Here is a 27,950-nt window from a genome sequence, read left to right as displayed (position 1 = left end):
CTGATCTCAGCTATTTTTTTACAAAAAGGGTGAAAATGTTTTCACAGTTGCCATGTCTAATATACAACAGTTATTCAAGGTAGACAATGGATATGAAGATAGATAGATAAATATATTGATATGTGAGGGGACCTGTAGAGATACAGATAAACAGATAGATGAATAGATAAAGAGATGAATAGATAGAGAGATAATGGATAAATGAAGATAGGGATGTAGAACAAATTGACAGAGAGAAGAAAAAGCTTGCAGCAGAGCAAGGGGATTATTACCGAACAGGGAATTTGTATACTGATTATGAAGAAACTGTTCATTTTTAAGGCAAGACACAGAAATACATACCTTGACATATAAATACATGAGAATATAGATAGTAAGTGATACAGAAAGAGCGATGGATACAGAGATTGAAATAACTCTTTCGTATCTATCAGGACATATGAAAACAACATGCTTACCATTTTAAAGTCATTAAACTGAGGATGCTGTACAAGCTAACAATTTATTGTTATCAAATTTCTATCTCATCAGTTCCGTGTGTGGTACCACATGTTCGGTGATGACATCGGAACCTTCAACATCTACTTCCGGGTCGGCGTCGGAGCCTATCTCACATCCCTGTTCAGCAAGACTGGGCACTCCAATGACTACTGGGAGCTTGCCGATGTTGAAGTTACATCAGATCTCAACTTCCAGGTAAGAATAGTTCTCCTCTGTGCCCCAGATGACAGAAAAGAATCATTGATTATATCCCCCTCCTGAATTTTCGATGATATTTTGCAGAGTTCAAACATTCATAATTAATAAGTCGGAGCCTACCTCACATCTCTGTTTACCAAGACTGGGCGCTCCAATGACTACTGGGAGCTTGCGGACGTTGAAATCACATCAGATCTCAACTTCCAGGTAACATTTGTTTTGTACTCTTATGCGTCCCAAAATTAAGAAAAAGAGTCATTGATTATATCCTCGTCCTGAAGTGTTGATGATATTTCGTAGTGTTCAATGATTACTCAGAAGTTGGTGAACTTGAAGGCATATTAGATCTTAACTTCCAGATAAGATGACATTTCGTTTGCGTCCCAGATGATAGAAAGGCGTCGATGACAAAAAGTGTCGATCCCAAAGTCGTAAATATTTGATTACTTGTTGTTTTCAAAGTTTATTCGGAACTTGAGGATGTTCAAGTCACATCAGATCTTGACGTCCAGATGACATTAAATGTTTTCTCTTTTGAGTCACAGCTAACTTAAAGGCTTTTTTTAATCACGCTCACTTTTTTCTATTACATCTTACTGCGTCCAATGATTACTAGGACGTTGCAGATGTTACAAAGATACAAAAATCTCTCGTATACCCTTTTGTGTGAAATATTTACTCTCCGTAACTCTTCATAGATCAACAGTTTATTTGAAGAGACCCGATAAGCATTCAAAATCATTTGAGAACAATTTATTTTTGTAATATTAATTTAAATATGCAATGTGTGACATTGGACATGAAAGATTTCTAGACCATGTACATTACATATGACATAGATAACATTTCCATTTATCACTTTCCAGCTGATTACATACTATAACTAATTACAAGATGTAAACAATAAATAACGTGGTGTTGTTTTACTGTGTTACTTAGTGAAGATAACACATGAACTTAGTTTTGAATCCAGCACAGCATGTTTTCATTTTATCGTGATCATGAATTACATAATTACAATGTAAAGCGCTTAGAAACGTAGTTTACGCGCTTTAGAATTGTGACTATTATTATAATTATGTTGTGTGTATGGACCAGTAGTCCAGGCATTTCGTGAAAAAAAAGGGGTCAACCTCCCACTAATTGCAACAGAAAGTCTGTCAACTGTTTTATACCCAGAAATATGTCCTCTATAACATATCAAAAGTCTTAAGGAATCCAGGTGGGGGAAAGTTCCGTGGCGGCCATTTTTCAAAATGGCCGCCATGTATAACTACTGTTGTACAATTCTTGGGATCACTTTTTAACAGCACCTCATTTTACCATGAATAAGGTGTCATATGAAAGACAATTACATTTCCTACAAGATGATACCTCATTCAATAGGTTTTGTGATGATTTGCTTACCAATTATTAGCCAAAAGTGTGATTTTTTACCATTTTTTTCAAAAATATGAATTGCGCCAAAATACATATTTCTCCATATTTATTTGATTATTATGCTAACGGACTTGAAACTTGCTGAAAAACTGTTCAGCATCCTGGTTGATATCATATCCAAATTTCAAGTCTATTACTTTTCAAATTAAAAAGTTATAGCGCTCTAAAGTTGAAACTTTGTTATGAGCCAAAATGGCAAATTTGGTTGCTAAGGGCTATCTTCTCCTTAGCAACGGTAACATATTGGCGTGAGAAATAGAATATATCACGAGAAATTGCTATCAACAAGCAGGTGACTACTTTTATAGGAAGTATGATGTCAAATGAAGCATTTTCATCCAATTTTAATGATAAATATCGCTTAGTTCCCGTTGCTATGGTAATAATATGCCTAGCAACCGATATAAAACACATATTTTTGTTGTAAATCTAATATTTCCCATATCTCTGCTTCTAAATAACATAGAGAGTTTTGATTTTAAGTGCTAAACATACATTTCCAGAGACAAGGAATCAAATTAATTAAATTTTAATGAGCTAAACCTAGCCAAAAAGCCGAAACGGCAGCCATTTTCCAAGATGGCCGCCATAAACCTGATATTTCGCAATATCTCTGCTTCTTAATGACTTAGGGCTTTGATTTTCAGTGCTAAATATACCTTTTCTGGGCCCAGGAATCCTTTGAAACACATTTCAATGAGCTAAACCTGACCAAAAAGCCGAAATGGCAGCCATTTTCCCAAATGGCTGCCATAAACCTGATAATTCTCAATATTTCTACTTCTAAAGGCTTAGAATTATAGTGCAAAATGTACATTTTCTGGGGCTAGGAATCCAATGACACACATTTCAATAAGCTAAACCTGATCAAAAAGCATTATTCTGAGGATGTGTCAACTAAATACCATGGCATGCCGTATGCCTGATGGACAACGTTCATGTATAGGTCATAATTATTATAATACTGCATGTAGTTACCACATCTTCGATCCATCAATCTTCCTCAAAAAGTCTATTCATCGTCATCACTGTCACATGCAACTTGGGTTGAGTTCGTGCATGCTGACCCTCTACAGTTGCCACATGCAGCTGAGCACTCTATGCTCTGCTTCTTGCAGGTGCACTTCAGACTGCTGCATTCTATCTGGCAGTTGCAGCGGATCATCTTGAGGAGCTCTTCTAGAGCTGGTGGCAAGTCCGTCTGTACGAGCATGACTCCTTCACTGCTTTCCCGCCAGTCATCTGATCGTAGCTCATCAGCTGCAATGCCCTTCCACTGCCGGACCTGGTAGTAGGCGCGAAGGCTGTGGTGTTTCGCTGCTGCTGATGTGGACGGTAGACTTTGGGGTTGAACATGAGAAATGCTGGAGGCGACCTTCTAGCAGAACCGCTTATGTCGCACCACATTGAGCGACTCTGCAGGCTTCCCATTGTACAGGCAAGCCAAGGCTTTCTCTCCTGCTTCGATCTACAACATCATCGGTGGACGCTGTCGGTCTGCCAAACACAATTTGATTGTTAACGGAAGTGCGCACTGCGCACTGGTTTTAAATTTGTGAAGGGAAGCTCCCTTGTCAAAGCCATGCACGCGGGAAGTAGTATCACATCCCAGGAGAGCGTGCATGAAGAAAATGTGCTGTGAAACATCAGGGCCTAACTGCTGTTTGACAGACTTCATGTTCCAGACACGCGGTATCTTCACATTCTTCTTTGGCTCGGGTTGAAAAAACAGGTCACATGACTCGAGGTTGGTGTGGTAGATGAGCAAGATGAGTAGATCTGTGTCATCTCCGATCAGCACAGTATCAGTGGTGGCTGCAGACTCCACTGCTTTCTGCACTATGAGGAGACCAACGTCACCTGCAGCATGATGTGTCTGGCAGTTCTTTGCCCCTAGTTTGGTGCTGAACATGTTGATGAAGTGCTGCTTATTTGTCTTGTTTGCCAGGAATTGTTCCTTCTGCATTGTAGCCTGCAAATCTTCATCAAACGTCACCGTTGCTCCAGCATTCCCTCTTGCACGTCTTTGGTGTGCTGTACCCTTTGTTGATGTACTATCATATCCATCAAACACGACTGTTGCCTGTCCATACTTCTTTGGGACATACTCTGTGTATTGCGTGCAGATACATTTGTATGTTGAGCCACGTGCCTATGGAATGCGCTGAACTAGTGTCCCAACATCCAACAAGTAGTGGACTTGGCCTGTGATTCCTGGTGCATCCTTTGTCAGGAGTGTCCTGATAGCATCTGCTAGCACTGGCTTATGGGGCTGTCGGAGCAGCAGTGAGGAATCAAACAGAGTTGGTGGGTAACTGCACAGCTCATATTTGAACACAGACTCTAGAGCCTCTGTAGCTTTCGCAGCAATTGTCAGTCGCTGGAAAAGCAGCTGGGGATCCACTTGTACTGACTCACCATCAATCTTTACTGCCGATTTCAAAGCCAAGGTGATGGCCTGATCCTTCCTCTTGAATGTAGTCAGCAGCAATTTGTCCATCCATATTGGTCAGGATTGCTGTTCCAACAGTTTTTGCTGAATCCACATTGACTTTTCTGGTTGCATGTACCCATGTCGAAATGCTGCGTAAGCTCGGATCTGAGCTGAAGGGTTTTCTCTCTTTCAGACAGCTGATAACTGCATGTGTGTCTTTCATGTCACGTGCTTGTCTAGCATTTTTCATGCCCTTGTTTTGTTCACCAGTGTTATAGTTTACACCTGTAAGCTGTTGAATAGCATTGTTGACTTCAGCACAGGCAGGCATGGAGAGCAGCCATATGAGACGCTGTTGCTCTGCCATGCCTCGCCCTCTCGTCAGGCCACCGCTGGTCTTCATACTCCTCATTAGGACCTGTTCGATGGTGAGATCTACGGACAGACCAGCCCATAGGCGATCACTTCTTCTGACAACATGGAACCCTTCTTTGAATCGTTGGTCAATGATCATGAGGGCTAGCCAACATAGTGGTTGGTCAAAGGTGATGATGGGCGTAACACCATGCCGACAAGCATGCTCACACACAGACTTCAGTGTGGAATAGATGCAAGTGACATCGCTGGGATTCATGTCGATCATTGGGAGAAACATCACCGATGATTTCCCGGGGTGGTCAACATGATGCACTAGCTGCATCAGTCCAGACCATGCCGGTCTTGGTGAGGTGAACATAACGGATGTCTTCCACATGAGATCAAGGTCTGCTGTTAGGTCCTTTGCCTTCATGTTGATCACCTTCTGGTATGTCAGTGTTGTCATACCACGGCTCTCTTCTTTGTGGTGATGGATAGGAATACGTCCCACCGTGGAGATATCGATGGAGGTGACCTGCGCCCTGAGGGTAGGTCACCTCCATCGATATCTTGGTGGCTGGGGTTATGGCAGCAATCATCCCCATGCCATGGAATGTATTGTTACCATAAAGGGTACAGATGTTGTGGTCTACATTTGTCTGCAGCATACTAGACAAACTCCGAACTGAAATCAGGTATGTCTGTTCCATGAGACATCACAGCATTAGTTAACACTGCAGACCTGGTGGTACACTGCATCTGCAGCATGAAGGTCATGCACATGGAGGACACGGGCTTTGACTGTTTCTGGCATCCTTCCTTTCGTCACAGGATTACAAGATAATGTCCTTGAATAATTATGACCTATACATGTACGTTGTCCATCAGGCATACGGCATGCCATGGTATATAGTTGACACATCCTCAGAATAATGCTTTTTGGTCAGGTTTAGCTTATTGAAATGTGTGTCATTGGATTCCTAGCCCCAGAAAATGTATGTTTTGCACTAAAATTCTAAGCCTTTAGAAGTAGAAATATTGGGAATTACCAGGTGTATGGCAGCCATTTGGGAAAATGGCTGCCATTTCGGCTTTTTGGTCAGGTTTAGCTCATTAAAATGTGTTTCAAAGGATTCCTGGGCCCAGAAAATGTATATTTAGCACTGAAAATCAAAGCCCTAAGTCATTTACAAGTAGAGATATTGCGAAATATCAGGTTTATGGCGGCCATTTTGGAAAATGGCTGCCGTTTTGGCTTTTTGGCTAGGTTTAGCTCATAAAAAATTTAATTAATTTGATTCCTTGTCTCTGGAATTGTATGTTTAGCACTTAAAATCAAAACTCTCTATGTTATTTAGAAGCAGAGATATGGGAAATATTAGATTTACAACAAAAATATGTGTTTTATATCGGTTGCTAGGCATATTATTACCATAGCAACGGGAACTAAGTGATATTTATTATTAAAATTGGATGAAAATGCATCATTTGACATCATACTTCCTATAAAAGTAGTCACCTGCTTGGTGATAGCAATTTCTCGTGATATATTCTATTTCTCACCCCAATATGTTACCGTTGCTAAGGAGAAGATAGCCCTTAGCAACCAAATTTGCCATTTTGGCTCATAACAAAGTTTCAACTTTAGAGCGCTATAACTTTTTAATTTGAAAAGTAATAGACTTGAAATTTGGATATGATATCAACCAAGATGCTGAAAAGTCTTTCAGCAAGTTTCAAGTTGGTTAGCATAATAATCAAATAAATATGGAGAAATATGTATTTTGGCGCAATTCACATTTTTGAAAAAAATGGTAAAAAATCACACTTTTGGCTCAAAATTGGTAAGCAAATCATCCCGAAACCCAATGAATGAGGTATCATCTTGTAGGAAATGTAATTGTCTTTCATATGACACCTTATTCATGGTAAAATGAGGTGCTGTTAAAAAGAAATCCCCAGAATTGTACAATATTAGTTATACATGGCGGCCATTTTGAAAAAATGGCCGCCATGGCACTTTCCCCCACCTGGATTCCTTAAGACTTTTGATATGTTATAATGGACACCTCCAAGAGCACAAAACAGTCGAGACATTTTCTGTTGCAATTAGTGGGAGGTCATATCAAATTATGCCTGGACTACAGGTACAATGTAACATGTACATGTAATAAGATCACAAATATGTTGGTTGTTTCTTTTTTTGTTATTAGATCGTAATCGAAGCTCTTCGAGGCGATGGCCCTGCTGGTGATATAGCCATTGATGACACCTCTATAACACCTGATTGCATCAGATCTCCAAGTAAGTGAATATACCATTTTCGTAATGTAATCAAATTTAATGCACAAATCGTTGTTATGTCTCTGGTTACAAATGATTTCATTTACCCGTTACATATAATTGTATGTGAATAGTTAGAATGCAAATTACATACATTACAGGTAAGTAGGATAAGCCAAGATGTTTGTCCTACCTAGCAACAATTAATGTACCCTATTCGCATTCTGAATATTGAAATACAATTATTGGTACCGGGTGAATTAAATAGTTTTCAACGAGGATATTAACAAATATTTATGAATTAATTATGATAACATTACGAAAATTGTCAATTCTAATTCATACAAACCTCCAATATAATATAACTCCCTTTATTTGATATATGTTTTTGTATTTGAAAAAAAAAATTGTGTCCAAAGTTTCTACAAAAAAACTTTGACATATAACTTGTAAACATCACAGTTTTATGTCCATCTCACGATGGTGGGTCACAAATTAAAGATCAAAAGATTAAATCTACACACTGTTCAAAGTCTCATTCTCTGTTTTCAAAACATACATTGTGTATGAGCTACTGTGAAAAACAGTTTACAATCAATGTTTGTCTATTGTCAGATCCATTCATTTTTGTTCCAATGACACGTATATTACTCTTCATTTTTGAGCTCATTACGCTGAAAACTTAATTCATTAATTGCTGGATTTTTTTATCTCGAAAAGATGAATTACAACCCGGTGCAACGTCGCCCCCTATCGTTACGTACGGTCCATGTGGACCCGGAAAGTGGACGTGCTCTGATCTGACCTGTATTGACCTGGAGCTCTACTGTAATTATGAGAACGATTGCTCTGGAGGAGAGGATGAGGCTGCTTGCGGTAAGGAGTTTATTGAAAAAGACTTGTTTGGTGATGATGGGGATGATGGTGATGATGGCGGTGATGATGATCTAATAAGGATGAGGAGAAGGAGGATGGTGATGGTGGTGGTGATGATGATCTTAAGGAGGAGGAGGAGGATGGTGATGGTGGTGGTAATGATGATCTTAAGGAGGAGGAGGGGGAGGATGTCGATGATGATGACACAAGGGAGGAGGAGGAGGAGAGTGGTCATGATGATGATAAGGAGGAGGAGGATCTGCATGTACCATAATAATGTTGATAGTGATATTACTAATGGTGAAGATAATAGGGTGATTGTGCCACGGCAATGGTTAAGTAATGGTGGTGCTATGATGATGATGATGAGGATAATTTTGATCATAATAATGATGATGCATGTATTAGTGATGTTGACGATAATGGAGATGGTTATGATGATGGGTGGGGATATTGATAGCAAATTTCTGTTAAGAGGATATTTCAATTAATAATTTCGTTTTCAAATCTTATAGGATCCTGTGACTTTGAGAATGGACTTTGTGGTTACCAGGATGACAGCTATGGTAGCTTCGCTTGGATGAGAGACCAGAGTGATCTTCTCCAAGATGCTGGTGGTAAGATTATAATATACTATTGGTGATAATAATATTACGAAGAAGAAGAAGAAGGAGAAGAAGAAAAAGAGGAAGAAAAAGGAGGAAGTGGTGGACAAGAAGAAGAATAAGGAGGAGAAGGAGAGGATGAGAATACTAAGAAGTAGAGGAAGGAGGAGGAGAAGGGGAAAAAAGAAGAAGAAGAAGAAGGGAACGAGGAAGAGAAGGAAAGCTGCATTAATATTGCGCGTGTATTTATATCAGGGATGTATTATTATTACCCTGGCTGTAGCACAGCTTCCCCATTTACTACTTTACCTGGTGGACAGTGGAAAGTGCAAATTAATTTCTTGCGAACGAATATATATATTAAATTGTCTTGCCAAAAGATAGTTTTGAATTGTTTACCTCATACCTTTTACGGCATGTTTAATTGTTTAATTTTTTAATTTGTACGTAAAGATTCATATTAATAGTTTTACACAATAGTTTACCCATCAAAGAAATATCGGAGCATGTCTTTCCACATTTATTGAATTGAAATATGAGTTTTCTGGTAACTGCATATATATATATCAGAGTATTTTTAATTTTAATTCTAACGATGAGGCTAGGATTCATATTATTCTATCCACTATTGTAGGCTTGTAGGCATCTAAATGAAATAAATGTGCGTGGTATTTGTTTAACAAGGCTTCTACATGACGGTTGGCAGTGGCAATGGGCAGTTCAATGAACCAGCTAGACTCGTGAGTACAGTCCTTCCAGACACCTCACCGGACTGCACCATGACATTCTGGTATCTTTATCAGGTAAGAGACTGTCCATCAAGGTTACACAAAACCTTTTTGTTCATTGATGGAGAAATACTATACCGTCAAAGTTGTGTAATGTATTGAATTGGTTATATTGAACTTCATTGATGTACATCATTAATCTGTTTATAAACATATACGTCATATTAACCCAGTTACAATGCAATGCAACAAATCAATATCCTGTTTGTAAGCATATATCATATAAATTAATTGTCAATGCAGAGTAGCAAAACACAAGGAAAATTATATACAGCAACAAAACTCTTATCTGTTGCTAATAAATCCACCACAGACCACTGTAGACCAGTGGCCTTTCTTAGCATGTTCTAAAAGACATTGTGTGTGTGTGTGGGGGGGGGGGGTTCGAGAAAGAGAGAGGCACATTGTCTTTATTGACAGATAGCCGTTGCGACAGATTCACTATATAATGTCTCGTATCTCAGTTACCATTCATGTTCCTCCGTCTAAACTCATTGTCTGACTAATCTAATCTGTATTCTTTGATCTAGGTGTCAACCAGCGCTCCACTGACCGAGTTCTACATGCAAGTTATCAATGCTAGCGACCCCGCTGACAAGGCTGATTTGTGGCTGGTGCCCTCAACGTCGGTTGCAACGTGGACCCAAGCCACGGTCGGATTGGGAAGACAAATAACAAGCTACCAGGTATAGAGGAATACGCTGTTCTCCAATTGAAGTTGACACAATATTGTTCTTGCCTCCCATCATGAAATGATGGCGAAAATATGGTTCAATGCGGTTTATCTAGCAAATAAACAAAGTTTTTTTTATTAACGAAACACAAAGAAATTTTTCAAGAAATGTTTAGGTTGTAACTATTTATTTAAATATTTTGTCTTTTTTTATTATGTTAAAATGTAAATTGATGTAAATATATATGAAATGTGAAATATGTGAAATAAAACACCTCGGTAAGAGGACAAGAACAAAAAGTGCGGTTTATCTTCGATAGGTAAAGTCTATAACTTCTCTGAACGTTATTGGTCAGTATCTATCACTTTATCTAGATTGATAAATAAAGTTCTAGAAGATATAAACGTTACATATTAAGATTTATCATATTCTCACAATCACTTCATGAAAAGAGGCAAACAAAACTTTCAACTTTCTCAACCAAGTTGAACATGTTGCTTCAAACATCATGACCAATATTTGATATTTTTCTAAATACTTGATTTTGATATCATAATCTGCCACTGAAGGTAAAAGCGAACATGTATGTTTCTGTCTCTAATCATGTTCTTTCTACTCACAGATCAAATTTGTCGTCGTCATGTCGGACGACAGTGACATGATCGCCGTCGATGACATCAAACTTGATGGCTGCAAGGTGGAGTCGTATGTTCCTTGCGAGGTCAAATGCGACAATCTTCTATGTGTGCCCTTCTCCAAGAAATGCGATTATTCGGACGATTGTACCGATGGGACGGACGAAAGGACTTGTGGTGAGTAAAACATGCAATGCTCCATAAAGAATATAGAAGTTTCGTGGTCTACCAGATATTATTGTGTATTTTTTGTTATGTCTTAGGTAGATATGGAGTTACTTATTTTAACATTTTAGTACATATGTCAATGAGAGCTGATATTAAGTATGTACCAAGCAATCTTTTTGTATGTGTTTGTTTTTAGACGCATATCAGAGATGCGACTTTGAGATGAATCTCTGTGATTGGAGTCAAAACAGAGATGATGACCTTGATTGGTTGTGGATGACGGGTAACCAGGGGGCGCAGGGCGGTGCGCCAGGAGTCGACCACACCCTTAATAATCCATCAGGTAAGAAGCTCTTCAATATTTTTCTTTTATTTCATTAAATTCAATTTTTTGCATTTTTCAAATAAAATATCTGAACATGTAAACGAGAGGTATAATACAAATTTGCTAACAATTTAAACTTCATGACAAAATGCGATTAACGTATAATTATATACATGAAATAAAGAAACTTAATATTTCTATAACGGAGCATTATGAATGCTGTTTGAAGAAGTTAAAGAAGGGGGTGGTGTTTGTGGAAATAGTGCGGGCAGTGGTAGTAGTTGTTGTATTTGCGGTGGTAAGGGTACTGGCGGTGGTGGTGATGTAGGTTGTGGTTTGGTAGGTTGTTGTTCCTTGGGATGACCACACCGTTAATAACTTAAATAACCCAACTAGTGATAGGTTAATCAAGATTACCTGAAAATGTCCAAGGGTGTATTGTTGTGCTCCTTGGGTGGATCACACCCTTAATAATCCATCAGGTGATAGCTAATAATCAAGATTACCCGAAAATGTCCTAAATGTACTCATATTTCTAAGTAAAAGATTGAACATAATCTGAATTCAAGCCCTATTCCATCTGATACCTTTCATGCAGGACATTATCTCTACCTGTATACATATGACAAGGATGCTAACAAGAGAGCAAGGCTCGATGGTCTCATCTATTCTAGACCTAAGGCTGGTGACTGTCAGGTGAGATATATATCTTATTTCTTATTTATTTGTTTAAAGATAATGCTGTTTCTCCTGACTTTTTAGTAGGAAAATTGATAATTCTTGTTTCAGGCATAATTCACTACTTTTGTTTTAAATGTACCTTTTTTTTAAAGAAATACTAAATGAATACAGCATCATATACTTTATACATTGTGTTTAAATTTCTTTATGTAGGACTTTTGAGTTGTTTTTTATAGATAAAAAGGAGGGAAAATGGAGGGAAATAATAAAAAGGCAAAAAGCAAGAAAGAAAGAATTTAATGAAGACTCTATTTTGTTTAATGAACAAATAATTGAATTGCTTTAATTCTTCCTTGTAGATGAGATTTTGGTACCACATAAACGGAGCTAACGTCGGGACACTTAGGGTCATGACCTTGATATCACTCTCTGATAACCCACAATCCATCTGGTCTAAATCCGGTCCGCAAGGAGATGCGTGGCTGAGAGGTATCGCGGACCTCGAACCAGGAAGCAAATTCCAGGTAAGGATTCTGATTCTTGGTATATGTGTCTTTTGTCTTCAGGTTAAATGATTTCAATTCAATTCGATTCAATTCAATGTGGTTTATTACAAATACAATGTAGTAGTTCCGGGAGTAATTGCACAATGTTAACATAGTTTCATTGATTGTAGCAAAATATAAAATCAATAAAAAGTTATATGACGTAATCCTTTAATGTCAAATATGGGTGTTTGTGTGCGTGCTTGTGGGGTGTAGGTTTCTCGTTTTTGTTTTTCATGTTGAGGTTTCAGTTTTCCCTGTGCATGGAGAATAACTTGCACAGAACAAAACAATTATAATAGTTTTAATCGGATACACTAATAATTATTCTGTCTGTCCATTTGTTTTTAGATTCTAATAGAGGGCGTGGCGGGCGGTTTGGACGATCATATGAGCATTGATGATATCTCATTCACACCTGGATGTGTAGTCTCACCAGATCAGACCCTACCTATTAAGGTTACTCCTTCAAGTAAGCATATTTCTTCTTCTTTTTTTTACTCCGTAATTTGAGACGGCAAACTTTCAAAAAGAATATATGTTATGCTATGAAACAAATTTCCGGTTTTGTTTGGCAGGAAATTACATTTTGTTAAATCTTTTATCTAAACAACATAATATACTTATTTTTATGTTACTTTAAAGTTAAATACGGAAATCCTTACAACATAAGTATTAAAATAATAATGCTAACCACTATTAGTAACTTTGCCATCAATATAACTAACGTGTCAACATCAGTACACAGCCAAGCATATAACGGAAAAAAGCTTCGAAATCCTTAAATTGCTAATACACTGAGGGATTCTTATTCACTGTTTTCTATCAAAATGTGTCATTTTACAGCCTCTGAAATTATTGCCCAGGTATATTGTTTGTAGAGACGTTAGATTTCATTTTAAAACTGTAGCAATACAAGATAACTATTGTTGTGGTCAATTTGAAGAACAATATGTGATCTATTATGGTTTGAAATATAAATCCTGTCCTGATCGAAAGGGTTAAAATGAATAATTATTTTTATACCTCAAGGTGGCCCGAACTGTAACACAGGAGAGAGAGCTTGCGACGATGGATCTTGTCTAGCTATCACTAAATTCTGCGACTTCAGGTTCGATTGTGATGACGGCAGTGATGAAAAGGAGTGCCGTAAGTCTTACAATACTACTTTTTTTAAATATATAAAACCCTCTTTTCACAACAAGATGACATTAAAGGACAATCACTTCTTTCTGGACTACACAACACAGCATTAGCAACAGTATTAATGTGACAAATACGGTCGTAGGTTATAATGTAAGAATCTCCCCTTCACGAGCGAGTTCTCTGCTCATGCTCAAAATTAACATTAACATACATGAATATTTATAAGGTTCGTTACACCTCAATAATTGAATTTGTATTAATAACAATGTAGTGCATATGTTTTGACAAAAACCATAATTTCGTAGATCTGTTTCTTCTAAAAGTAAAATTAGGGGATGGATTTTTAAAAATATGAAAATATTTGACATTTGGAAAAAAACTTTTGATTCTTCATGCTCTCAGTTGGTTTGATTGTGCTTTCATGTTTTGAGGTATTTTGTTTAATGTGTTTAGTAAAAGCAACAGAATGGATGATTTGGATTACTCTAGTTAATAAATTTAAAAAAAAAAACGAATAATAAACGTTTACCAATCATCTTTAAACAATCATGTGTGTGCACTTAGAATTTATAAAAATCCACCCAAAAAGCTTCACCCAACATTCTATGGGCGAACGGATAAGGAATATGGAGACAAAAAATAAAAATGAAAAATTACACAAACGGAAGTGAAGTCGGACTAGGATTCCGTGCGGGCCCTCTTTCGGGCGAGTGCGCACAGGATCGCCAAGTTGTATTCTCACAAATCCATTTAATGGTAATTAGGGGTGTATTCAAACTCGCAAAATCTCTATTCAGACATATTTGAATTTTATTAATAAATACATCATGTAACGCCTGGCTGGTATGCTCCCCAGGGAGTGGAGATTGTGCATACATTGTGTGCGGGCAAGCACTGAATCAAATGACCGGGGTAATAGTATATTTGTAAAGCACTTAGAGACATTTTGTATTAAGCGCTATATACAAATTAAATATTATTATTATTATTACCACATAGGACTAATAACAAACAGAATGAAATATTATAAGGTGATTAATACACTTTAAAAATATTCTTCATGTTAATTCCTCCGTTTTATCTCTCTTTTTCTGTTCATCTTCTGCAGCTACCGTGTGTTCATTTGAAAATGACATGTGCTCTTGGGAGCAGTCTCTCAATGATGATTTTGATTGGCTGAAGCACAACGACTCTGATTCTTTCGAATACCTCGGACCTGATACTGATCATACCATGAATAACCCTGATGGTAAGATATCTGAGACAGTTTATGTCTCCCTCTTACTCTATCTATCTCTCCCTCTCTAGGGGTGGAACGAGGGGGTGGGGGTCGGCGGTTTAACCCCCCCCCCCCCCCCTTGGGCGGCCAAGTGAAGAAAAAAACAGTAAAACAGTAAAACGGCGCGATTTTTGGAAAATCCTGGATCCGCCACTGGGTCATGCAAACCCCCTTTTGGCAAAAAAGCTAGATCCGCCCTGCTCTCTCTCTCTCTCTCTCTCCCTTTCTTTCTCTCTTTCACATCCTCTCTCTTTTTTTCGTTTCTCTTGTCTCACTTTTCTCATTTTCTAATTTTTATTTTCTTATCATCCTGATATTAAATTTCTCAAATTTTTTTCATCCAATACGATGATATTAAAGTGTTTAAATATAACATTCGAATTTTCCTCTGTGTATTTCGTTCATTTCTCCAATTTTCAATTTTGTCCACTAATGTTTTTTATACACGTAGTTTGTTTATTGATTTCAATACTAATTCAATTTCCGAATTGTGATTTTGATGATATTATTTTTCGTTTTTTCTCTATATATCTTAGCCAATGTCAGGTCAATTTCTTTTCCTTTTTATTTTTTTAAAGGTCAATGAAATGAAACTCCATTCTCCTTTTGTGTATACTTTTACAGCATATAACTATAAAACTAAATATATATCTGATTTTTGTTTTTGTTTTAAAGGAATATACTACTTTGTGGACGGCTCTCAGCAGTCCATCACCAAATCCACGAACCAGTTCGCCACCTTAGTGAGCCCGCGGTTCAGCCAGGCCGGCCGCTCGTGCACCGCCTCGCTCTGGTACTACTCGTACGGCGTTGACTACGGCATGCTTGCATTGAAGCGTAAGGTTCTAACGGACGAGCGCACGTTGATGGTCGTAGATAGCGGGAACACCGTGGAGAGCAAGTGGATGAAGGCGGAGATCAAGATCCCACAATGTCTTACGGACTTTCAGGTATGGTGTCTTCAATGGGATTGTCAAAAATGCAGGATTAATTTTATATAAAATAAAACCCCAGATGGGAAAAAAAAGTATTTCATTTGATGGTGCGGCTTTTGGAATAGTTTACCTAATTTTCAAAGAAATGCACCATCAAATTCTTCATTTACTCTTTTGTTTTGGCGCTATAATAATTTATATCATTGAACTGGTTCATTGTGTTGTTTTTGTTTCTTTTCTTTAGTTCGAAAATGTTGGAACTGAATTCATTTTGTTTCGATATTGATTGTTTACATCACTATGATTGTAAATGTTGTATGGCCTCCACTTAAAACAGTATTTAACTACTGATGGAGCCACCCTACTAAAAAATGACTAATAAATAAATAAATAAATAAATAAAAAGTAAGATCTAATGTTATCTTGGTGGTAACATGAAGCCATGAACATGAATTTAATTTATAAGTTTGCCTTTTGCGGGTGATAATCGTGATGCTAACATTAACTTTACCGGTAATCATCAATTAAATTCATAACTTTTTGTTGTGCTGTTAATATTTGATAGCATTATGGAAAATTAAATTGTAAAGTGATTTCTCGTTCCGTATAATGTTTTATACAATATATTGATCATATCTATGACATATCTATTGCATGCAGTTGTTAGTGGAAGATATTTTGTTACAGAATATCACGGAACGCATGCATAGCATCTTTTTTGTTTATTTGAAATGCTTGTTTATTTGTTGGAAAAATGTAAAATATGTGGAATAGGTTCATTTACCGTTTAAAAAACGAATTTACTAATTTTGCAGTCAACCCTACGTTAAGTAATTGCTATTTTGTGGCAAACAAGTGTTTCACTCTGACACTTAGCTTTCCTAAATTCAATTCACTATTCAAAAGTAATTTAACAATTAAAACATAACTATATCACTTTCACCAAAACAGCTTTAGGTGGTAGGCCTCTCTGTTTAATTCAGACATCAGAGTTTTCTTTAATTGTATTTAATTTTTCAGTAAGTTCAGAATAAAAGTGACAGATCGCTAGATTCTTGATTTCAGTAAAGTTCTATAAGCCGTATATTCGCAATTTAATGTCACTTTTTTCCTCCATGGAGTAAAAATACATGTTTTTGTTTGACCTTCGAATATATTTTATACTCTTATCTCTCTCATCTCTCTCCCTCTTTCTCTCTTCATAGGTCCTTATCACCGCAGAGAACCACCAGCCCCAACCCTACGCTGGCGGCTTTGCCATCGATGACATCCGATTCGACAACTGTGCGTATGACATGTATACTCCTGTAACGTGCGGGGACGGCGAGGCGAAGTGCGACAGCGGCCAGTGCTATCCCGCTGATAACAAGTGTGATTTCACAAAAGACTGCTGTATTGATATCACAGATGAAACAGACTGTTGTAAGTTTAACATTAATTTATTCATTTTTAAAACAATATCCAATATAGATTCCATAATATTCCGTATAGATTAGATATGAAATACTTATATGACAGAATGTATAGACTGTGTATTGTATACAACTAGTCTTCAACTATAATACCAATTTGAAACATATTTCCTTTCTCGCAAAATGTATTAACATACACGATGTGTTGTATAGGTAATTTACCGATTCCAAATTCATGACCTGATAAGAACCTTTGGATTTAAAGCATGAAACTTCACTTCTTGATCTTCGTCTTGTATGTGCAGTATTCACATCACATTAACAATTTCGAATGGTTCTTTCATCCCCTACACATGTCATCTTTAGCAACATACAATAGGTGTGATTTCGAAAGTGGGCTGTGTGATTGGGTGCAGATGACCGAAGATGATCTGGATTGGAACACAATACAGGCATCCACCTCAGCTTATCTTACATTTGATCATACCCTAGACAACGAAAGAGGTAAGGAATGGATATGCAACCGTGTTTTACACTAGCAGCTAGTTTCAAGTGTATGAAGGGGGTTAATTGTGTGTCCATGCAGGGACTCGTTTCAAACTTGTCATTAGTGACAGATGACAGTCTTTGTCATAAGCTACTGAGATCCTCCATTCTGATTGGTTAGCAGCAGATTTGTCATTGATTTTTGTCATTTGTCATTGAAAAAAGGCTTTGGGAAACGGGTCCCTGACTGTCACAACAAGATATCATAACAACACAATAGTAACAAGAAAATGAATTAAAAACAAAAACAATGAAATACCTGTACAGCCGGCCATACGTGTTAATCCCCAAAATCCAATTTCCAGCAAGTCTTCTGCTCATGCGCATAACTACATCAACATGCATGAATATGAATAAGGTTCGTAACAAGACACTTAACAAAAATCTTCCCTTTATAAAAATTTTCTAACGTAAGTCCCCCCCCCCCCCACACTTATCTCCCTCTCTCTCTCTCACACACACACACCATATTTTTGTTCTCTCTCCCACAGGTTCATTCCTGGTAGTCAACCAGTACCAGCAGTCGTCTTCTGGTTCTTCTGCTCAGCTCGGTAGCTTCATTGTGAACCCAGTATCCTCTGGATGCACGGTGAGTTTCTCATCTTTGATCATTTTTTTTCTTTTTCACTTATAAAGTTATTTTCTTTCTAGTAGCAACAATATGTGTCGTTACGTTAGCGACCAATGTCGGCAACCAAGTACCTTGTGATCTTTATTCTAGTTACTCTTCCACTAGACCATGCTCAAAAGGACTCAAATTTCTGTATTATTATATAAAGACCACTCAAAGGAGACGAAAAAGCGACCTATATTAGCAGGCGGTCTCTATGTGTAGGTCCCTTTAATACAGAATTCAATTAGAAACTTTTCTCAAGGAAAGCAGTATAAATGTGGCCTTTTTATACAGGTGGCTTTGCTGGTTTGATTGTTTAAGGACAATAAACATAAATTAATTGATAATATTTTTACCATTTCTACATTGCACAATTGATCCTTAACCCGAATCATGTATCTTATCCAGATGAGGTTTTATTACTTCATGAGCGGAGAAGATGCGACCGTTACCATCAAAACGAGGACCCTGGTGGGCGGTCCAATGACGGAGAAATGGAGTATATCTGGTGACCAGGGATTGCTGTGGAATCGGGGATCATTACTACTTAACAGTGTTGACACATTCCAGGTGAGAAAAGAAGAACATGATCGCAAAGAATGTCAAGAAATCAACCCAAGAGCGATATTCTAATATCCTGGGATCCGTTTCACGGAGCCTCTTTTCAATGACAAAAATATTAGTGACAAATCTGCTGATAACCAATCAGAAACAAGGATTGTATTAGCTTATAACCCCCCCCCCCCCCCAAAAAAAAAAAAAAAAAAAAAAAAAATGTAATTTGACACTGATGACAAGTTTGCGAAATGGGGACTTGCTGTATTGACTATAATTCAATTTAGTTCAAATCAGTACTTTATGATCCATAAATCATGCATTGATTTTTGCTAATGTGTCATACAAAATGTATACAGATAATGGGTATGATGAGGATTCAATATAATCTGTACAGATACAGTCAACAACATAATTCTTCATACACCTTGTAAATTTGATGATTTATTTTCGTACCTCAGGAATAAAAGGTGGACTATGTGGATTAGGGTCTTTGGGGGTATAATGCGACTACGGACAATGTGGCCAAATCAATCACTAGCTAGTAACTCCATGATGAAACCGAAGTGTGAGGAGAACTTCGGTCTGTTTCGCGAACGCTGACCATGTAGAGATTAAGTCGCTGACTGACTACCGTTAATCAAGTCCATTCTTTTACGTGCAGTTGTCCGAAAGACATAGACGTTACCGATATTTTCCAAGCTACACTCTCTTTAACATGCCACATCCTCAAAAATAGTATATTGGATGAATCTATTTTTCAAATTAATTACAAAACTTGGCTCGTGCTTTAATCAGTTCATTTATCATTCGACCCAACAATACTTTTGTCTTTCCTTTCTTAAAGGTGATCTTTGAGGCGATGAAAGGAACGGATTCCAATGCTTTCTTAGCTCTCGATGACGTATCTTTCACCCCCGGGTGTGTCCAGTCTAGCACCCCTCTACCAAGAAGTACCACCACCCCTCCACCAACCACGCCTGATACCAGAGGTATGGCCTTTATGATTGAATCACTATTTTAGGTCGAGGGGGACTATCTGCACTCGATAAGTGGTCATGTTATTTACATATTAATAATAATAATATTGGATATTTATATAGCGCACATATCCACTATGCATGGTGCTCAAGGCGCTCCAACTATTACCCCGTCTCTGCTATGCAGCCGATTTCGGCGCTCACATCATTTAAGGAATCCCTTCCTACCGGTACCCATTTGGAGAGTGGCATATCAATACAAATATAGGCCTACTGAGTTTGTTATCTTACTAAAGCTGAACTAAAAGCTAAATCCAAACAATATAAATGGGAGCTAATGTTATCGAAAAAATGATAAAAAATAGAATAACAACGCCTGACTGGTTGCTAGAACCGGCCAGTTTACAATCTAGCTAATTTAAAATAATATAAGAAAAGTTGAGATCTGTGAAGCTTTAGTAGCTTGTACAGAATTACGTTTTAAACGAATTATTTTTACATTGATCTTGTTTCTACAGTGACCACTCCAGACCAGGTACAGACAACAGCGTTCACAACCCCTAGAGAGCAACCGACCCCTGCAGGTCAAACTTCAGGTTTGTTTGATTGTTTATTTGTTTGTTTGTTTTGCCTGACTGCTAAGAAACCATGTTTATGCGTGTAAGTAAGCAGACAGGGGACTGACGGCTTGGTAATTCAATGAGGACTTATGCCTTAAAGGGCACAAGCGCATCGAATTAGTTTCGGACTCGCAGTCTTGAAGCATTAGTATTATGTTATTTTCCATCCTTAAGGTTTTAATGTGTTTTTTTTATTTGAGGGGGTAATAATGGATTGTTTTCTCATATGACAGTATGTACTTTATTGACATTGACTTCAAATAGACCACATTGATAACATATTCAAATGAAATGCATACTTTTTAAACAAAGATTGTTATTGACAACCTGAAAGCTTGCCAGAGGCTCGCCCAACATAGCAAGAAGTTATGTACGCAGACTGGATTCCAATTTTTGTAGTTTGTTCATCAATATCAGGCTAATTGTAGAACTCTTCACTAGGTCCCCGGAAAACAAAAATCCATACATTTGAATATGTCAGTAAAACGGTCTATTTAACATAAGCACATTTCCATTGCAGAAACTATTTACATCGCTGTTGGCGTTGTCTCCGGGATCTTAATCCTACTCGTGTTCCTGGTTCTGGCCTACCTGCTGGTATCCAAGAAGAGAGGGTGAGTCAATTAGCCCTATATTTAGGCTTTCTTTGAATCATCGGGTCGTTGCGTCGTGAAATGTCGGGGGTAAAGCTTGTGAAATAAACCCCTCCCATTCACAAATGGTCTGGTCCAATTTTCCGGACACTTTGTAAAAAACCCTTCTGCTAACGTGGCCACCCCACCCGACGCGATGACCCGATGAATCGAAGTAAGCCCCGCAATTCTGACTTAGTCCTACCTCAATATGGGAATTTAGCCATTTATGAATATATAAATTTGCTTTGAATATTCACATGTTCAGGGACTAGAGCAAATTACCTTGTTTGCTGTGATTTGGGGTGAATTAATTAATCGTGTTGTACTGTATTACTTTCATCTCCGTTTGCATTATTAGCTTTGTTAGGTGAAGGAATAAATGTTTGAACATATATTTTGAACCATCCCAAACAAGCAACAGTTAGGTTTTACTATAGTTAGGTTTTACTAGTTAGGTTTTACTAGCTGCATTTTACTACTTCGGTTTAACTTGCTAGGTTTCACTCGTTAGGCTTTACCAGTTAGGATTTACTAGTTAAGTTTGAGTAGTTAGGTTTTAATAATTAGGCTTTACTAATTAGGCTTACCAAAACAATATATCTTTTTATGCCAATTAACAATAGGCTAAAAATGTGCGGAAAATAACATGGATGATAAGTTTCAGACATAAGGTACACCTAAAAAAGACCCTTCATTTCTATGTGCTTGATTTTGGTTACGTTTTGATATCCCAAATTTGCCTTGTTTTTTTTGTATTTATATGTACATAGTTATGAAATATGCCACAATTGTTAAAATTCTGATTTGTTTTTGTTTTTTCTACGATTGACCTTCTGCAGAGGCAAGAAACCGGCAGAGGAAGTGAATATCCCTGCTGCAATGGAGAGTCAAGGCTATGATACAGACTTAAACATCACAGCTGTAAGTATATGTTAAACCTGTATATTAAAAACATCCAAGGGAAACAGGTGGCCCTTCTAGACAAGTTCTGCGACACACATTTCTCTATTTATGGAGACCAAACGCATGGCCACTATAGATAGGTGCCATTTAGAAAAAGGTGGCCACTTACTACGGCAGCTTTGATTGTATAATAATCCCAGGTATCATCTGGTGAACGTAGGTGCACAAATGAATAATGATTACATAGCATGAGCACGTATTCATCTCGGTAGGTTTTACAATTTTATCAGAAATTACCTTTATCTGCCTATGCGCAGATAGTATTTACGAAATGGCTTATTGACCTGTTAACTTCTAAATTTGTAATACCCATAGACTTAATACATGGACCAACCTGTTTACCTTGGGTAAAGGGTTTAAATCCATTACCTTCCTTACGTCACTATCATTTAAATAATGAGTTGTAAACGTAAGAACATAAGGGTATCTTCTGTTTCTGCTCCAAACAATTTTGTTATATCAGAGGTGATTTTTATCAAAGAATCATGATATAGGATAAACTGTAAATGTTAAATTTCTTTTGAAGTATTGTTTAATTCATGCAAAGCTTATATACAGCTATATTTATTACGTATGCCGTTTAACCCTAATAAGGCCGCGCATCATGCCCCCCCCCCCTCCACGATTTTTCTGATTGTTCGGGAACGCATATGGATGGCGCCCCGCCGCTCACTGACTTTTTTCTTTCGAGTCTTGCGCAACTTTTAAAAGAATTTGTTTGAAAATCGGACCTGCCTTTACAACGTCACGTGACCTTTGTCTTTGCATGACAGCCCGAAAATTGCTAGTTTTCGTGATTTGTGTACAAAACATATTGAAAAGTCATTTTTCCTAAAAACAAATCAAACATGGGTTATTGGGTCTTGTTTAAAATTTAGGTGGTTGATTTGGGAGTCAAAATAGTTGAATTGTAGTTAGAAATGAAATAAAACAACAAAACAATAAAATACATAAGTTTAAAAAAAAATGAAATACATAAGAAATTATCAAAACAAGGGATAACATAAGGAATAAGCTGGCTCTTCCCAAAAATGTCATATTATTATTTAGAATGGTCTAATGAATATATGTAGTGAAAAAGAATGCTTAAATATGAATAATATATGATTTATGGGTAAAAATGTGATTTGTATGACCTTATTTGCATAAATTACCGTAAATATGCAAATGAGTGCATTTTTCAACAAAAAAAAATTATCATAGTATTCTATACACTTCTCTTGACACGCTTGCACATTTTCGCGGAGATCGGCCGCTTCGCGGCCGAGATCTTATGGGGGGGGGGGGGGGGGGGGGGGGGGGGCATAATGCCCCCCGGCCGTACTAAGACCTCATATAGCCCGGCCTTTTTAGGGTTAAGTAGTGACGGTATTATTAAATATATATACCATAAGAATCTTGTTGCGGTATGTACTATGATAATGTATATATACTTGCACATAAGTACATACATGACCATATGGCACAATTGTAATGGTTACAAAATCAACGACAATTTAGAGGTTTCTAAATCGTTTCTTTACTTCTTGAAAATCCATGTTTCCTCCTTTTTCCAATCCAGTTTGCCATGCAAGATATAGACACAAATATGTACGGAGTTAGTGGAACATACACTTCAGCAGTAAGTATATATCATGATGACTACAAAAGTTCATGTGACTATAAAATCCTAGCAAATTTCAGGAAAAAGTTGAGCGCAACTTACGTTGGCTTATTTTCAGCTATATGCGGTAGGGAGAATTAGACCTTCAGTTCTGACTTAGACCTAACTGAAAATGGAATTCTGTGTGATGAAAGAATTTTAGCCATGATGTTATAATTCAAATATGGGCTTTGAATACATTCATGTGTTCAAGTTGGCAGGAGTTTGAAAATAGACCATAAATTAAAATATGAATGCCCAGATATCGTTAAACAAAAGTCTATGTGGATCCTCCCCCCCCCCCTCCCCTCTCTCTCTCTCTCTCTCTCTTTTTCTCTCTTTCACTCTCTCAATCACTTTCTCTCTCTCTCTATCTCTCTTTCTCTCTCTCTCTCTCTCTTTCTCTCTCTCTCTCTCTCTCTCTCTCTCTCTTTCTCTCTCTCTATCACTCTCTCTCTATCACTCTATCTCTCAATCTCTCTCCGTTTTTTTCTTCTAATTTGCAGACATCGGGAAAAGAAGGTTTCTCAAATCCTATGTAATCTTTTTCCTCTTAATCCAAAACATTTACGTTTTCTTTCTCTAATTTGCAGGCATCGGAAAAAGAAGGTTTCTCAAATCCAACGTACTCAAGCCCGTAGAATTACCCTTCAATAACGACACGACAGCTTAACACTTCAAATACATCAAATTTACTTTTTTCTGCTTGAAATTGATATCTTCTTTTTTATATCTGAAATTCTTTCACAATAGAATCTTTAAAATGTACTGTATGCACTATAGAAAAACACTGCTTGAGCCACCATAATAAATGTAACTTAATTGCATAAAGCCGTCGTCACATTAAATCGAAGGCATGACATTTTCCGTTTGTTGCAATTTTCTTTGTTTTATATCATATTATGAACAACAGATGTACAGAACATACCGTTTTAACTGCTACAGAACAGTGATAAAACAGACTTTTAAGTGCCGAAACAGTGAATCTTGTTTTCTTAAATTAACTGATTTGGCAGTCAAAAGGAGCGAGAAAATAGTGAGAACAATGAAACGGCTAGAAAACGGAAAGAAAAAAGCGAGTGGCTCGAACAACAGAATCCTAATTTTAACTCACTGTGCAAACCCATTCTATATAAATCGAAGTTGTTTATTATTTTATTCTAATAAGCATTATTCATGAGAAAAATATCTATGTATGTGATGTTTTTGTATATATGTCTATCACTATCATGCATAAGAGTGTATATTTTGATATAGGTGGTATGTACAAATAGTACTTCGCCCCATTGATTGTTTATACAGAGATAATATCTTAGGGTTACTGTTCTTTTTCCTACATGTATGTGTGCTGTATTCCAATGTGTGCTCAATAATACAACATTTATAAAAACGATATATATATATATATATATATATCCCTGATGAATTGCCGTTTGGTCTACAACCAGTTCTTCTACTACCCAAATAGTCTATTACCATATGTCTACACCCAGCCTGTCTACTACATGTACTAATTATTATTTTTGATCAAATGTTTATAGTAGACCATATGAATTGTGCACAAAATTGGCATTAGACAAACTAGACATTAGACCGACTGGCAATTAGACCAAATGCGAAGCAGAATTATTAGAGATTAGACCAATCGGAAATTATACCATATGAATATTAGCCTAAATGGTCAATAGAACAAATGATAAGTAGTTGAAATGATTGTTAGACAGTGTGGATAGTAGACGGGCTATGTGTAGACCATAAAGGAATGGATCAATTGGGTCTTTATACTAACTTTAGCTTTTCTATGAAGTAAAAATGTCTGATTCATATCTATACTGGTATGTCTATTATTTTTTTACGTCACACGTGTAGGTTGTCTTTAGCAGACTTTTTCCCAGGCTTGATATTTTAAATCATTCTTCAGAATCCAATCTTTGAGTTAATTGGCTAAAATGGCACATGTATGTGAACAAAATGTAATTTGTAATTGTTATTGGAATGATTAAACATGAAGCAAAGTCAGAGACAACGATTTGTCTGTTCAAGTGCGTGCTAAAGTGTGGAAAGGCTGCATGTTGTATGGGAAAGAATTGTGTCCATGCTTTAAAGGCGATGTTGAGTTCTGGGAAAGGTGAAAATAATTTGTGAGCACTTCAATTATCTTTTATCTTCGTGTGGAAGTGCATCATAGAAAACAAAGAGTATCTTAGCAGAAGAAGAAATGTCAACTCTCTTGAAAAGGATGGCTCTTCAAATGCCCTCATTTTTGAAATATGACAAGTAACGGCTAAAAGTTAGAGACCTTGCCTTTTAAGGGATTCGGTAACTTCGTCTCAGATTCTGAAAAAAAATCCTGGATTTACCTCATGGTGCAATGATAATTACAAACCTTCAGGTCATTCAAGAACCCCATGATTTTTACAAGCCGATCGCCTGTCTGATTATCAAAATATTTATGATTGGAAATCGAAATCAAATTTTACGTTTTCCTAACGGTTTTCATAACAATACAGTCTATGATGGGAAATGAGTATGGTTAAACCGGTCACCCAAAGCTTTTTACTTTTTTGAGGCACTTCTTTATCATTTTGTAGGACTTCAATGTTACACCATATCACAGACACTGATAACACGTAGGGCCGTTCATGTCAGATTAAACACTCAACGATGCCATTAAGCCGCGTGTTTGTGAAGCCTCGTATTTGTTTAGCCGCATAATTATACACATCTCTGTGTTCAGCGCATATGACTTTCAGCAAGACTCGGCTTTTAATTTTGGTTAATCATTTTTTGCTGATTCCAAAACTTATGAGTATAAACTCACATTTTACACACGGTCTCTCTCGCAATGAAAACGCATGACCCAAACTCCTCTTTGTATTAAAGCCTACCTGCACTAGTTTGGCCAGGAGGGATTAGACCTCTCTTCATGGTCACTGCCAGGTGGTTATCTCATTTAATCAGCTCTCAATTAACATTAGAACAAGGGGACCATGGGAATCAATGGCATTTAATACTGGATGTATAGAGGGAACAAGTAGCTTTAAAGATTGTTTCCTTTCGGTTTATTTCAGCTGCTATTCTACTTAAAATCATATAGATACCTATACTGATATCGATGAATATAGCGCTTAATACGAAATACCATCTATAAACGCTCTACATATATTATTACTACTGTCACCGGACTCATTCACACACAATGTGCAACATCTCCACCCTGGGGAGTATTCCTACCATATGGTCACTGGGAGGGAATATGTCAATTACTATTCACACAAAGTTTTTCAAGTCGCCATTTGTCTCCTGGGTATGGAGTGGCAAATGTAGATTAGTGCCTTGCCAAAGGAAATAAGTGCCGTGTGCCGGGACTCGAACCAACGACTTTTCAATTTCAAGTCAAGTGCTTAACCACTCGACTACGACACCTCATATATGCTTTTAAGTGGAAAACTCTAAGTACATCCAATACATTTGCATATTAACAAAGATATATATATTCAACACCGTCAAAAATTCAACGCACCTTCAATTTCAAAACCCTATTGGCACGCTTTTCAACAGGTATGCAATATCACTTATAGTTAGGCCTATATCGGCAATTCTTTTTGAGACAACAAAATCGTGGAAAACCAAAACTTTGAAACCCTTGGAGTATGTAATAATATCATGTAGAAATGGTATTTTAAAGAAAGCATTTTTTTCTTCCTCGCTCGCAGCATTTAGGAACAGGGTGATTACAGGCAGGGAATTGTCCGAAACTCCGCATATTAGTGCATCTAGGTGACTGAATATATGAATATTTCTTTATTCATGTATTTTCGGTGGTGAGGGGCCCGCATACATCATTATATATCGATCCTGTCTTGTGTCTTGATTACAAAATAATTTGTTACCATATATTAAAGAAATGTCTTCCTTTTTTGGCTCGCTAGTTTCGCTCGCTTGCAAAATTCCCCAAACTCCCCCCCCCCCCTCCTAAAATTCGAACGTGGTTCATTTCTAATTCGATACCAGCGATTTACAAATGTTGCTTTTAAAAAGTATGTTAAAAAGAAATAGAAAGAAAGTAAGTAAGAAACATTAATTCTATTTTACATGCAAAATTACAATAAAA

General features: G+C 37.1%; 1 protein-coding gene across 1 annotated transcript in view; it reads left to right on the top strand.

The window, feature by feature from the left end:
• Window positions 1–24,975, top strand: part of LOC755161 (MAM and LDL-receptor class A domain-containing protein 2) — an 81,064-nt gene extending 56,089 nt beyond the window's left edge. Inside the window, exons 62-85 of the mRNA XM_030993776.1 lie at window positions 532–696; window positions 7,144–7,234; window positions 7,934–8,089; window positions 8,605–8,706; window positions 9,379–9,497; window positions 10,013–10,168; window positions 10,779–10,968; window positions 11,156–11,302; window positions 11,883–11,980; window positions 12,325–12,489; window positions 12,862–12,982; window positions 13,543–13,659; window positions 14,765–14,905; window positions 15,611–15,885; window positions 17,076–17,292; window positions 17,649–17,786; window positions 18,320–18,417; window positions 18,850–19,011; window positions 19,844–19,988; window positions 20,495–20,572; window positions 21,117–21,210; window positions 22,071–22,152; window positions 23,756–23,815; window positions 24,430–24,975. Coding sequence (XP_030849636.1) covers window positions 532–696; window positions 7,144–7,234; window positions 7,934–8,089; window positions 8,605–8,706; window positions 9,379–9,497; window positions 10,013–10,168; window positions 10,779–10,968; window positions 11,156–11,302; window positions 11,883–11,980; window positions 12,325–12,489; window positions 12,862–12,982; window positions 13,543–13,659; window positions 14,765–14,905; window positions 15,611–15,885; window positions 17,076–17,292; window positions 17,649–17,786; window positions 18,320–18,417; window positions 18,850–19,011; window positions 19,844–19,988; window positions 20,495–20,572; window positions 21,117–21,210; window positions 22,071–22,152; window positions 23,756–23,815; window positions 24,430–24,477 — 3,165 coding nt within the window. The 3' untranslated portion in view covers window positions 24,478–24,975. The remainder of the gene's footprint in view (window positions 1–531; window positions 697–7,143; window positions 7,235–7,933; window positions 8,090–8,604; window positions 8,707–9,378; window positions 9,498–10,012; window positions 10,169–10,778; window positions 10,969–11,155; window positions 11,303–11,882; window positions 11,981–12,324; window positions 12,490–12,861; window positions 12,983–13,542; window positions 13,660–14,764; window positions 14,906–15,610; window positions 15,886–17,075; window positions 17,293–17,648; window positions 17,787–18,319; window positions 18,418–18,849; window positions 19,012–19,843; window positions 19,989–20,494; window positions 20,573–21,116; window positions 21,211–22,070; window positions 22,153–23,755; window positions 23,816–24,429) is intronic.
• Window positions 24,976–27,950: the final 2,975 nt, after the last annotated feature.

The sequence above is a fragment of the Strongylocentrotus purpuratus genome, unplaced genomic scaffold, assembly GCF_000002235.5.
Source record: "Strongylocentrotus purpuratus isolate Spur 01 unplaced genomic scaffold, Spur_5.0 spur5_scaffold_20, whole genome shotgun sequence".
Taxonomy (NCBI): Eukaryota; Metazoa; Echinodermata; class Echinoidea; order Camarodonta; family Strongylocentrotidae; genus Strongylocentrotus; species Strongylocentrotus purpuratus.
The sequence above is the reverse complement of the archived record's forward strand: the minus strand, read 5'-3'. Positions and strand labels throughout refer to the sequence as shown.